This window comes from Mus musculus, chromosome 8 (genome assembly GCF_000001635.26).
Source record: "Mus musculus strain C57BL/6J chromosome 8, GRCm38.p6 C57BL/6J".
Taxonomy (NCBI): Eukaryota; Metazoa; Chordata; class Mammalia; order Rodentia; family Muridae; genus Mus; species Mus musculus.
Window position 1 is genome coordinate 120,558,374 of NC_000074.6, and position 13,633 is coordinate 120,572,006.

The 13,633-nt window shown below is 57.7% G+C and overlaps 1 protein-coding gene across 11 annotated transcripts in view; it reads left to right on the plus strand.

Moving 5' to 3' along the window:
- Gse1 (genetic suppressor element 1, coiled-coil protein) overlaps positions 1-13,633 on the plus strand; it is a 352,883-nt gene that overhangs the window by 329,873 nt on the left and 9,377 nt on the right. For all 11 annotated transcript variants that reach the window (XM_006531145.4, XM_006531146.4, XM_006531147.4 and 8 more), the window contains 7 exons: positions 4,253-4,452; positions 7,995-8,167; positions 8,554-8,751; positions 9,390-9,581; positions 9,788-10,110; positions 10,679-11,003; positions 12,344-12,966. In XM_006531145.4, the coding sequence (XP_006531208.3) occupies positions 4,253-4,452; positions 7,995-8,167; positions 8,554-8,751; positions 9,390-9,581; positions 9,788-10,110; positions 10,679-11,003; positions 12,344-12,966 (2,034 nt within the window). The remainder of the gene's footprint in view (positions 1-4,252; positions 4,453-7,994; positions 8,168-8,553; positions 8,752-9,389; positions 9,582-9,787; positions 10,111-10,678; positions 11,004-12,343; positions 12,967-13,633) is intronic.

Consider the following 13,633-nt stretch of genomic DNA (forward strand, 5'->3'; position numbering starts at 1 on the left):
TCTGGAGCCCCATCTGCCTGTGTCTCAGGTGTGAGCAGCGGGGCTAGCTATTGTGGAGGAGAGAGACCAGGATGGGGAGGGAGAACCACCCAGAGTCCAGAGCCACAGCTGGCCCTGAGGTGACAGGAGGTGAGCAGGGTGTATGGACATCAGGATGATGGTCCTTCCTTCTCCACCCCTCTTACCACCTCTCCTTCCTTCCTCTTTCTATCCCCCATCCCACGCCCACCCCCACACAATCTTCATAGTGTCCTAACACGGCAGTGGCAGTGGGACAGAGCTCAGCTCCAAGGGATCCTCACTGGCTCCTGCCAGCCTCAGTTCTCAGGACTGGTGCTGTGGTTGGTCACGGCACGTTCTTTGCCCAACAGGTGTTACTGGAAAGTTAGTTTCTCTCAAGTCACAGCCCCTTCCTGACTGCTGACTGGGGTTTAACGGCACCGCCACCAGCCCCGTTCCCTCGCGGATGGACACTGAGGCCACCCAGCCTCCAGACCTGTGACATGCGTGAAGACACACTGGCAGAGCAGGAGAAGAGTCCTGTCCGGCAGCATATGGCCACCCCGTGGTTCAGTTTCACTGTCTCCTCAAAGCTGCATATCATGGCGGATACCTCTGCTGGAACTTCCTGCTGCACGCCTGGCTATTTGTGCTACACTCTGGGGGCTCCAGAGCACTTCCCTGCCTGGTGTTTGTCACTGTGCCCTTGGTCCTAGGTCCCCTTCGCTGCCAGTTCCTCATGGTGCCCGGGCAGTGGTTGGGATGTAGTGTTGGTTGGGTTTATTTCTTGTTTCTTAACACCCACCCCCACAACTAACTGGTGGGAGTCGCTTGAGTCTGCAGGGACAAGAGGGACAGCCCTGAGATGTGGGACCACTTCTCCCAGCAGGGATGTCAGATAAGAGTACCTGCTGTGCAGAGATCCAGACCTGAGTTCAGATCTCTAGAACCTGTGTGGGGGAGGCAGAGGTGGAAGGACCACCCCCCCCCCCCTTGCTAAGCTGGTCACACCAGTCAAGCTCCGGGTTCAGTGAGAGAGTCAGTAAATACAGGGAGAGCCGTTAAGGAAAGCACCTGAAATCATCTTGCGTGCTCGAACTGACATGCACATATTCAACTGACATATTCAGGGAAAGGGGCCATTGCAGGTGTTGTTCAGCAGTTCATATCTGCACCAGCTGGCTAAGGCTGCCCAAGCTCTTGCCTTTGGGGGTCTTGGCTCTTAATAACACGGACTGCCCCACAGGGCCTTGGCCTCATCTGTGGGGTCAGTCAGCAAAGGTGATGCAGGCACCCCTCTGCCTCTTCATCTGCAGCCCGGCCCTGGCTCTCTGACCCATTCCCACCACTCTGGCTGAATAGCTTCAGTTAATTACAGCGATGGCGGACCTGCCTGCTCCGGCAGCACAGCTAGAGAGAAAGAGAGAGCACAGGGCTGGGAGCCAGGCGCCAGCCTCGCTAATTGGCAGCGCCTTGTGAGGTATTGATCCCAGGGCTCTCGCTGGTGAGCACTGGCCTCTGCCTTCCACCTCCGACGGGATTAGGCTGCTAATTGTCCATGGCCAGCCTCATCCTCTCTGAGCCAGCCCCACACTAGAGCCTGCCTGCCCCATACTCGTCCCTTGCTGGGCCAGGCTATTGCTAGCATGGGAAGGGGCAGAGAGGGGCCAGCTGAGCTGGCTGCCTTGGGACTGCCCTGTCCCTTATACAGACGGCGGGGGGGGGGGTACAGAGGAGCTAGGATGGTCCCTGAGGCACCATCTGATTTCGCCCCCTGAGGAGGGTCATTTGGCTACCTATCTCAGCAGGGCCCAGAGCCCTCAATGATGGTCCAGCGCCTGCAGTCACCTGGATAGTTAGTGTGTGAGACGGCCACTGCCGTAGCTGGCGGTGGTCTTCTGTGTGTGGAAGTGTTAACTGTTTTTGCTCCCGTGTGAGGATAGCATGTTCCTGGCCCTTGTGTTCGTGTCTGTGCAGTGGGTGGGAGCTACTGTTCACAGTAGCTGTCAGGTAGGGCCAGGCAACTGTCCCATGGCTGAAGAATTGGGGGAGGTGACTTGTCCCCCTCGGTGATGGTCAGCAACCTTGAGGTATGGATGGAGTTCTGGTTTGGGAGACACCGTTCAGCAGAGGGGGCCAGGGAATGCCCAGAGCCTACAGATGTCACCCTCTCAGGCTGCTGGGTCTCAGGGGCGGAACAGGCACGGCTGCAGGTTATAAAAGTGTTCCGCAGGTTGATGGTGGTGATCAAGCGAGAAGGGGGGGGGGCTGGCTCTGCTGAGGTGGCTCTGTCCTTTCATCCCAGGGTTCAGATGGCGAGGGCAGGAGGATTGCCATGAGTCCAGACCAGGCAGGGCTCCAGCTTGAGATCCTATCTCAAAAGAGGGGGAGGGGAGGAGGAGTTGCTAGGGAGATGATTCAGTCAGTAAAATGCTTGAGGGACCTGAGTTTGAGCCCTAGAACATACCTGTTTGAAGGCAGGCATGCTATCTTCCACTCCCAATCTCATGCCAAGGAAGTATGGACACACAAAGCCCTAGGGGACCTCCACCCCCCACCCCCCGCCATTCTGTCTAGCCTGACTTGAGCTCCAGGCTGTGGAGAGAGCCTGTCTTAGAAACAGTAAGTAGTGTCCCGAGGACTGCACCCAAGGTTGTTGTCTGGCCTCTGCCACATGTGTACCCGCACACACAGATTTCCGCGTACACAGAGATCGATAGCGTATTAGACATGAGCATCATACCGTGGCTCCCCTGGGAAGGACCGCGCAGCACACCCGAACAGGTTGCTGTTTTAGGCAATAGGAGGATTCCTAAAAATAATGTGAAAGTGATTGCGTTTTTGCCTGGCGTGGAGACAACCTGATTGTCAGCTCTGGGCCAGCTTGGGCTGAAAAGTTGGGCCCCTGCCTTTCTGTCCATCCATCCGTCCGTCCCCCCCCCCCCCCAGGAGCTATGTTCTACCCTTTGAGGTACTGTCTCTGAGCAAGGAGGTTGCATCCCACGCTGTGTGCTTGACTCGGCTTTTTCTGTTCCATGTGTCCTCTCGTGAATGTGGCTGAGGGCCTTGTTGGGGCATTCCTGTATAGAATAGGCAGGGCTGGGACTCGGTATAGCCCAAGGCTGTGGGCATGATTCACAACAGACCGCATGGACTTTCTCCGGGGTGTTTAGTTGACACTTTTGGACACATACAGTGACGGGCATTGCAGGCCTAGGGTGTGGCTTTCTGGCCCCTTGGCTTTCTCAGGTGCACAGAGGGATACCCTCCTACTGAATCTAGGGAGGTATAGAATGCCACGCCCTCCCTGGCTCCTGAATGGTAGCTCGCTCGTGCCAAGGTTCTTGGTCAGTCCCCAGGTCTGGCTGCACCAACCGGTAGCTTGCCTCCATCAGCTCCCAGAAGCTGGCCTCCCGAGCCATCGTGTCTCTGAGCCTAGCTGCTCTCCTGTGCTTTCTGACTGGCAGGTGCTGGGCGGTCACCGTGCTGGGTTCACACTGCCCAGCCTTGGGGCTTGCTGCTGCCCGCTACCCACTTGAGACTAGAGAGTTCTCAGGCTGTAGGCAGTGGGTGTGGTGCCCATTGGAGACCTGAGAGATTCTTCCCTAGGCTCCAGCCTTCAGCCTGATTGCTGAGGTCAGGCCCTGGTAGTCATGTGAACAAGAGGTGTGCTTGGCTGGAACTGCTCGGGGCACTGCGCTGTACAATTACACAAGTTACACATGGGCCTCCGCAGTCAAAGAGGCCGTGCCATGTGTCCGCAGGTAGCATGATTGTCCCGGGAAAGAGGGGGCTATGTTAGTGACAGAGACCATCCCTCACTACCAAGTTCTGTTGGAACCGACACTCCCAAGAACTAAGCTGCCTCACTACCGCCACCTACCTGCCCCTCTTCCCTTTTGCTGCTGGGGGTGGTTGGCAAGGGAAACACATTGCTTCTTTCTGGGGTCGTGAGGCTGTTCTGGGTATAGTAGCATTCACTCAATATGGCCGATCCACCGGAGGTACATTGACGTGGTTTTAAAAGAGTGAGTGACATCTCAGATTTTTTAAGTGTAAAAATAGCTCTCCACCTCCACGCCTGAGAGGCAGTATGACAAGGGAGGCCACAGAATGGCTGTGGGTCCGTCCCTGCCTGCCCGCTCTTGGGCCTCACTCCCCATGAGCATTCTGGAATGGCAAGACGCGTGGGCGCGGTGGGTGGTGGTGTGACACACACAGGACCCTGAGCTGCTTCGTTCTCTTTCCGCAGGGTCCTCACTGAGCAGCGAGTCATCTCCAGTGTCCTCTCCAGCCACCAACCATAGCTCTCCAGCTAGCACGCCCAAACGAGTGCCCATGGGCCCCATCATCGTCCCCCCCGGGGGTCACAGTGTCCCCAGCACTCCCCCAGTGGTCACTATTGCCCCCACTAAAACCGTCAATGGAGTCTGGAGAAGCGAGAGCCGCCAGGTGAGTGGCGCCGCCCAGAGGTGTGGGCGTGGTGGGGGTAATGGGGATGGAGGCGGGGTATGTGGGGGTGTTCCTGCAGGCTGTTTTCTGTCCACAGCTCTGTTGAGAACTTGAGTTGGGGGCGAGGTTGACCTCTCACCCTGGTCCTCAGACTCTTCTGCTAGGTGAGCTTGATACGCACCCGGTACTGGAAGATGCTAGGATTAAGGCAACCCTTACATCAGACTTGTGACAGAGTACCACAAATTCATCGTTGCTTGCTTTAGGAGGCCAGAGCCTCCCTAAGCCTGGGGAGGGAGGGGGTCGCCAAGGCCCTGCCCCTTTACACAGTGGTGTCTTATTGTGTCCTCTGGTGGCCTGGACGGCAATCACTTCTTTAGGGGTCTACATACCCAGAGGCACCAGGTTGAGACAGACAACAACCATAGAGTGCCTTGGATCTTTGGCTAGACAATAGCTGTGACTGCTTTGGAGGAGTAGGGGCGGGACTGTAGGCTAACTCTGATGGTCCCTGATGCCAGCCAGCACCGGGGTCCTTGTGTCTGCAGTCTCTAGCTGGCCATAACCTAACTGCAGTGGAGGAGCCAGCCCCAGAGCTTCCCCTGTACTGCTGGGCCTCCCGGCGGCCTGGCAGCCTGGCGCCTAGAGGGGGCCTTGCTAATTAAGAACCGCTGTCAGCTGTGGCTTTCCCGGGATTCTCCAGCCCCATTCCCAGAGGGTTTGTACTGCTAGGAAGTACTAATTAAACCACAGAGATGGAGGGGGAGGGGAAGGAGAGCACCTCTCCCCGCTGGGGCAGGGCAGGATAGGCAAGAGTGTGAGTTTCATCTGCCCTTCAGGTCTGATTGGTGTCCCCAGTAAAGTGCTTGGAGCATCCATCAGGCTCCTGACTGAAGCGTGGGGGCCAGCCTTGGCCCATTCCTCCTGTGGCTGAAGTCACACTTAACCCTGGGAAACCTGTCTGAGCGATCCTGTCATCGAATCTCAGCTCAGAGCAGCCTAGACCCACCCTGTCCTGGCTTAAGAGAAGTCAGAGAAGTTGCCACCGCCAACCATCTCCTGTCTGTGGACTCCTGCCAGAGCGCAGCTTTGACCTCAGACAATGAGTCAGCTGATAAAAACCCCCATAGAGCTTCCCTTCCCTGGGTAACCAGCTTGCCTGGTGACTGGCTTTGCTCCTGAGAGAGAAGCTGGTGGGAGGGTCACTTCCTGTTCCTGCCTTGGGCCCCGGAGCTTCTGCTGACTGGAGCCCCTGGCCCAGGTCCAAGACACTTCATGTATTGTCCCCTTGGAGAACTAGGAGGTTCCAAGTGCCTCTGCCTCGTGACTCCTCTGCCCGGAGCCTGTCACTATCCTCAGAGGATCCTTACTGCCTCAGAAACATTTAGTAACCCGGAGAAGGGCTCTGATGGCTCTGCTCCAGCAGTTCACGCTGTGGTTAACAAGACCTGCTCGCCACCAGGGAGACCGCCACCGCCACCGCCACCGCCACCGCCAAGCACACACACAGTGGATGATGCTCAGAGCTCAGCAGAGAGTTTAATCCTTTCCAGGAGGGCGGGGGATGCGCTCTCCCTGTAGTGTGGCCATGAGTCACTAGGGGCCTCTGGAGGCAACATCCACTGGTTGGAAGTCAAGGGGGTGTGTGGCTCCAGGGTGACCAGGCAGTGGAAGCCGCGTGAGAGATGAATGAAGAACAGTCTGGAAACTAACGGGCTCATCCCACTTGACCAGCTGTGGAGACCTCACTCTAATCACTGGAGAATGAGAGTTCTCTCCTTCCCAGCCGCTGCCTTTCATGGATGCAGCTGTGTCTTGGAGCAGCTCTGCAGACATATCTTGTCTGCCACAGCTGCTGCCAGGAGGGTGCCCTGGGGCAGCCACCATGCCGGGGCTTTTTCTGTCCTTGTCACCCAGGCAGCACCCTGCCCCACAGATGGCCTGGTTAGCCAGGTTCTAGTCAGAGAGGCCACAGGCCTGAGGAGGGCAGCAGTGTGCAAACCCCCCTTCCCCCCACCCCCCCAATTGGCCTGATGACCATTTTTTCTTTTCTCTTTTTTTTCTCTTTTTTCATCTTTGGGGCTATTTTTTGTTTTTTGTTTTTTGGTTTTTGGTTTTTTTTTTTTTTGGAGACAGGATTTCTCTGTGTAGCCTGGCTGTCCTAGAACTCACTCTGTAGTGCTGGGATTAAAGGCATGTGCCACCACTGCCCAGCCTGATGGCCATTTTTCTAGTCTCCTTGTTTGTCCTGGTGTGAGTGGGATATGTGCCCCCACCCCACCCGCACCCTGCCATACACACCTATACGGTACTGTGTGAATGTTTCTCCTGAGGAGGGCAGGTCAGAGGTCATGAACCCATGAGGACCCCACAAGGGAACAGAGACAGCCTGCTGCTGCACCCAGGGAAGGAAACAGATGTTGCTGCTCATTAAAAATTCAATCAGCAGCCTGTCTCCCTCAATTAATCGTGGCTGGCTGTCTGTGGGGAGCAGGAGGGCTTGTGGTAGACTCTGTGAGAATGGAGGCGGGGAGGTACGGTGCTAAGCTGTCCTCACTCTGCACACACAGGGTTAAGTGGTGGTACAGCCACGACCCCTCCCCTCGGGGCTTACATATGCTCTGGTGATGCTAGCTGCTGACCCTGGGGATAACCACAAGGAGCCGGTAGAATGGCTGGCAGGCCTGTATCCAGAGACAATCAGTGTTACTATGCTGGCTACCATGAGCCTTTCAGTCACACCATGGGTTCAGCCATATCATCCAGAGGACCTCGTGTCCCTAGTGAGTGCCACTGTCTGCCTTGTGTTGGGCTTCTCCTGCAGTAGTGAGGGAAGGGCCTCAAAGTTGTACCAGGAGGCTCCTGGCCCTCAGTCTCCCCTCTGCTCCGTGGCTCCCTGACTTTGCCTCTCTGCCTTGCCCTGAGGATTCCTCCCTAGTCACAGGTGACAGGCATGCAGGGCTGTTGGGTCTGGTTTCTCCAGGCTGTGTGGTGCTGCTGTGACTGTTTATACAGAAAATCAGTCCGTGAGGCGGGGTCTCCCCAGCCCAGCCCAGCCCAGCCCAACTCAACTGCCGCCTCTCACTTCCTGCCTGAAGGGAGCCTCTCCTGGGGTCTCAAAGCCTAAATATGTGCAAGGGTCCCCCACGTAGGTCCATATCAGCTGCCAGCAGTGTCCACATAGCTACGGGCACTGCTGGAATCTAGGGAGCAGCTCTGTCCTGAGGTGCAGGTCCCCAGGGTGTGTGTGTGTCCTGACTCTATGACCACCCTGTTTTGCCTATAGGAGGTGGGAGTTCCTACCCTGCAGATGCCCTCACATGCCTCATCTTGGGATTCAGCAGTCTGGTGTCTAAGGCTTCCCTGACATTGTTGAGTTCCTTCTAGAGCTGAGCCAGACCCTGTAGACCTTGGTCCAGACCTGCTCATAGGAGGCTTTCTCCCTAAATACCCCTTTTATGCTTTCTTTGATTAAAAAAAAAAATTAGGGGGAGGATGTTTCTAGAATATGGCTCCCCAAAACCTAACTCTTCTTCCCGCAGGACTCTGGCTCACGAGGCAGCAGCAGTGGTCGGGAGCGCCTATTGGTGGAGCCACCTCTCGCCCAGGAAAAGGCTGCGGGCCCCGCCATCCCCTCCCACCTACTCAGCACCCCGTACCCCTTTGGCCTTTCCCCCGGCTCAGTTGTACAGGACTCCCGCTTCCAACCACTCAAGTAAGTGCCAGCCTGGGGTCAGGGAAGGCACAGGGGTGGCTCCAGACAGACCTGAGAGTTTGCACTGGCAGAGGTAGATAGAATGCCATTAGTCTCAGTGGCCTGATCTGCCCTGAGGTCCTTGGCCCCATCTGACCTTGTGGTCCAGCCTTTGTTGAGACAGACTTATCAGGTGTCCTAAACACATTTAAGCCCATCCTCTGGGTCTGGGGAACAGAGAGCCCCTCCAGCATCTCTATCCACTCGTGGGGACCTTGAGGGACAGGCAGCTTCCCATCTGTGCAGTCTGGGCTTCATGCCAGGCTGTACCTCACTGAGAGGCAGGACCTGAGCCTGGTGAGGGAGTGTGGCACATTACCTCTGCTCCCCACTTCCCCCTCCCACAGCCTCCAGCGGCCTGTGCACCATGTGGTGCCCCCCAGCACGGTGACTGAGGACTACTTGAGAAGCTTCCGGCCCTACCACACTGCTGAAGACTTACGCATGTCCTCCTTGCCTCCGCTTGGCCTGGACCCAGCCACCGCCGCAGCCTACTATCACCCCAGCTACCTGGCCCCACACCCATTCCCCCACCCGGCCTTCAGGTGAGGCGTCCCCACTCACGCTGCCCTGTGTGCTAATCTGTTCTCAGCAAGGCAGAACCTCTCGGGGCGGGCGTTTGCCAGGGCTTGGGGTCCAGGCACTCAAGGGAGCTATATAGCTTTCCCCAGCTCGACTGAGTTGAGTCTTGATGGATGGACTCAGTACCACCTGCTGATGCTCCTTGGTTCCCACTTCTCAGCATCTGCACCCCAGCAGCCAGTCCCCACTAACAGTGTGTGGTACCTAGACAGTGTGATGGAGACTCCGGAGTGAGAGTCAGGCCATGCCCTCCCTCTTCCTGTAGAAGCTCCTGGCCTCTTACCACAGCGGGTCACACCAGAGGTCTCTGCCTGCAGCCAGTCTGCCCTCCCGCTCGCTCACCCATGGTCCGGGAGGTCCTAGGCGCCCATGTGGTCTGTTCCTTGTGGCCCCAGACAGTGGACATGCTCTTTGCATGCAGTCTCTGCAGGGCTGAGCCTGAGTGAGCAGTGGCTCGCCCAGCCGAGAGGCGCCGGCTCACCTGCCTGGGTCCCGGCCTTTCTCCTGCAGTGCCAGGGATTCACCTGAGGGCTTCGCATCTGCTAGGCAAGCTTATCCTTTGTGGCTCCTGCACACACCAGTCCTGCCTCTCTGTCTACAGGATGGATGACTCCTATTGCCTGTCAGCCTTAAGGTCTCCGTTCTACCCCATCCCCACCCCTGGCTCCCTGCCTCCACTGCATCCGTCGGCGATGCACCTGCATCTCTCCGGCGTACGGTATCCTCCTGAGCTCTCCCACTCGTCCCTGGCGGCGCTACACTCGGAGCGGATGTCCAGCCTCAGTGCAGAGAGGTAAGCTGTGTTTTCAGCAGAGGTGGGGTGGAGGGGACTGTTGAGCGTTCCTGAGGTCCTCAGCGGGGCCTGGCTTGGTGGTGGCGGGATGCGGTTCTTTGTGTGTAGGTGGCAACTCTTGCATGTGGCTGCTCCACTTTGAGCTGGGGCGTGGACTTGCCCCCCCTGCACATCCCTTTAGCACGCTGCCCTGTTTTCCCTCCCAGGTTGCAAATGGACGAGGAACTGCGGCGGGAGAGAGAGCGAGAGCGGGAACGGGAACGGGAGGCCGACCGGGAGCGGGAGAAGGAGCGGGAGCGGGAGCAGCGGGAGAAGGAGCGGGAGAAGGAGCTGGAGCGCGAGCGGGAGAAGGAACGGGAGCGCGAGCTGGAGCGGCAGCGGGAGCAGCGGGCGAGGGAGAAGGAGCTGCTGGCTGCCAAGGCCTTAGAGCCCACCACCTTCCTGCCTGTGGCCGAGCTGCACGGACTCCGAGGTCACAGCACGGAGGAGCGGCCCAAGCCCTCGGAGCAGCTGACCCCAACCCGAGCAGGTACCTGGGCTGAGCTGTGTGGAGGGAATGGCCTGTGCCTGCCCCAGCAGTAAGGAGGTGCCATCCCAACGCTGGCGAGACTGGGAGGAGGTGTGCTCTGTCACCCTGGGTGGATCCAGGATCCCATGGGTGCCCCCAGAACAGCCAAGACGCTAGGGAGGGGAGTTGCCATCACTGCGGTAGAACCTTGGTTGGTCTCTGCCTTTTGCCATGGTGATGGTGAACACCAGAGTCACGCCACTGAGATACCCCCAATCTGACCTTTTGTTCTGTGTCAGAGTTCTAAAGCCAAGGCTAGCCTGGGACTCAACCGTCCCTCAAATTCATAGCTATGGTCCTGTGTCAGCCCCCAAAGTGTTGGGAGCGCAGGCATGAGCTATCCCGATCTTGATTTATTTCATGAAAATTTTTGTGGTTGATGTCCTCAAAAACATGTAAGTTGCTCTGAGCCAGCCACACACACCACATCTCCTCTCTCCAAGGATGAGGCAGTGTTTCCTTCAGTCCTGGGCTCCGAGCACGGGCAAGGGCACTGGCGCCCCCGCAGTGACCGTGTTTCCTCCCACAGAGAAGCTGAAGGACGTGGGCTTGCAGGCGCCCAAGCCCGTGCAGCACCCTCTGCACCCAGTGCCTGCCCCACACCACACGGTGCCCAGCCTCATCTCCAGCCACGGCATCTTCTCTCTGCCTGGAAGCAGCGCCACCACCGCCCTGCTGATCCAGCGCACCAACGAGGAGGAGAAGTGGCTGGCACGGCAGCGCCGCCTGCGGCAGGAGAAGGAAGACCGCCAGTCCCAGGTGTCCGAGTTCCGGCAGCAGGTCCTGGAGCAGCACCTAGACCTGGGCCGGCCCCTGGTGCCCACAGAGGCGGAGCACAGGCCCGAGAGCACCAGGTGGGTCCTGGGTGGGGCCTCACGTGAGGCAAGTGATGCTGGTGCAAAAGTCTGTCTATCTGTCCTCCTGCTGTTGGTCCCATGGCCTGCTTCATCTTCTGTACCACTCCAGCCCTCAGCATCTGTGTTGACCTTCAGAATACAGATAAGTCTCTCATCCCTTCTCCTCCATGCTGAGAAGAGCAATACCTGGAAGTACCCCGGGTGCCCATCCCTGGCCCTGCACACCTCGCACAGCTGTAGAGAGGCCACTCTGAGGCCTCGCTAGTCTTAAACATCCTGTGCTGGACATGAGGTTCACGCCAAGCCCGAGTCCTCTGGCTCCTCTGCCGTCCGCTCGGTCTCCCACATCAGCCTGGTCCTTTTTGCTGTCACTGCGATGGGGGCGGGGTCACACACCCCATAGCTACGAACTGTTAAAATGCTTGTTGGCTTGTTGGGTGTGTCCTGTGCTTGTTTATCCCTTGCTGTTCAGAACCTGAGGGGAGCTAAAGAAACCCTGTGCTCTCCCTCGCCGGAGTGAGGGGCAGCCTTGGCAGCTTTAAGTGGCGCTTCAGCCAGACTGGCAAGACCAGAGGAGCCTAGCAGTGGCCCCTCCCCCACAGACCTTGTTCTTACATCTGTGTGTTTAGGGCTGACCACCCATTTGGTAGCTTACCCCGTTGCTTGTCCCTCCCTCTCACATCTCTAGCTCTTCCCCCGCTGGCATGTCAGCTAGTGTTGTTGATATCCAAGTCTTGTCTGGGTGGCAGCTTCCCTGTCATGCCTAGATAGCACTGCCTACCTGAGGGATCCTGGTACGTTGGCTTCCGGAGTGTGGGGGTTGCGCTGTAGACGGACCAGTCAGGGCTGGGTCCCTAAAAGTCACCTCCTGTCCTCTGTCTTGACCAATTGTGGATCTCGGTAGTAGTCTACTGCAAAAAGAGGCTTGCAGATGCAGCTCCTGCCTGGGTCTGGAAGAGGCCGTGGACCAAGTGGTGAAGGGCGAGGGTCCTGGGCAGAGCTGGACAATGATATAGAGAGTGGGTTAAGGAAGCTTTTTTGCACATCTGGTGAGGCAAGCTGGAAGTCCTCAGGCCGAGCTCTGGGGCTGCTGCAGTTCTGGAAGGAGCCACAGGGGGGCAGCAGCACAGCCACCATCCCGTGTCTGTGATAACTGCTTCCTCTCCAGGAAGAAATGGCTCTCCTAGCGGGAAGGCATGGTGACAGCCTCTCCCCATATGAAGAGTTCACACCTACCAGGCAGTCTGGTGTGAGCCCAGCAAGCTACCCTGGGCATTCTGGGAGGCTGGTAGGCAGCTCTGGTTCCAAAACCCACGGCTTTGGTTTGTTCTTTCTAGGCCAGGAACAAACCGGCATGAGCAGGGCAGCCGTGAACCCCCACAGCACTTTGGTGGCCCTCCACCCCTCATCTCACCCAAGCCCCAGCAGCACACCGTACCCACAGCCCTCTGGAACCCAGTGTCTCTGATGGACAATGCTCTGGAGACGCGGCGGGCCGAGAGCCACTCTCTGCATAGCCACCCGACTGCTTTTGAGCCCAGCCGCCAGGCCGCCGTGCCACTGGTGAAGGTGGAGCGAGTTTATTGCTCAGAGAAGGCAGAGGAGCCCCGGAAGCGTGAGGCCACACCACTGGACAAATACCAGCCACCACCACCACCACCACCACCGCGGGAGGCAGGAAGTCTGGAGCCTCAGACCTTTCCCCACGGACCTGGGCCTTTCCTTACTGAACTTGAAAAGTCAACACAGACCATCTTGGGCCAGCAGCGGCCCTCTCTTTCCCAGGCAACCTCCTTCGGGGAGCTCAGTGGGCCTCTGAAACCAGGCTCTCCGTACTGCCACCCCACAGCGAGGGGCCCCGATCCAGCCTACATCTACGATGAGTTTCTTCAGCAGCGACGGAAGCTGGTCAGCAAACTGGACCTGGAGGAACGCAGGCGGCGCGAGGCCCAGGAGAAAGGTCTGGCCTCCTGAGTGGGTCCCAACCTTCCTGGGAATGGGGGTTCATCAGGACGGGGAGACTCCAGTGCCAGCTGCTCGCCTCTCTTCTCCCACTTTTAACTTACAGTGCAATTTTTAAAAAATTGGTTTCAGATAGCAGGTTCAGACTTCTAAACCTCACACAGGCAAGGATAGAGCCCCTTGCCTGTCCTGCATTTTGAGGCACATTATCCCAAAATGGGGAGTCACGGCCCGTCTGCCAAGACGTTACTGCAGACATGTTATTGATAAGTGATGGACAGAGGCTGGTCAGGTGACTTTAAATATAATAGTGTGACGTTACACAGAGAAACAGCCCAGCAGGGCGTCACACAAGGGTAGTGACAGTTGAGGGCACGTCCTCCAGGGGATAAGGACAGCAGCTGACACTGCCCCTGAGGGAGCTTGCTTGGGGTTAGGCATCTCCTTCCTGTCGGAGGGGACAGCTCCCTAAGGTCCTAAGAAGGTCAAGAGAACCAGCAGGGGCTGTAGCTAGAGAAGCAGGCACCTGCTGAGGGTAACTGCCTCAGGCTATTCTAGGCCCCTGAATCCATGTGGCCTGTCTGGTGTCACACCCAGCTCCTCTTAGCTCCGCTTCTGCAGTGCTAGTCAGGATAGCTTTAGGGCCTGGCTGGGGCCTTTCTATC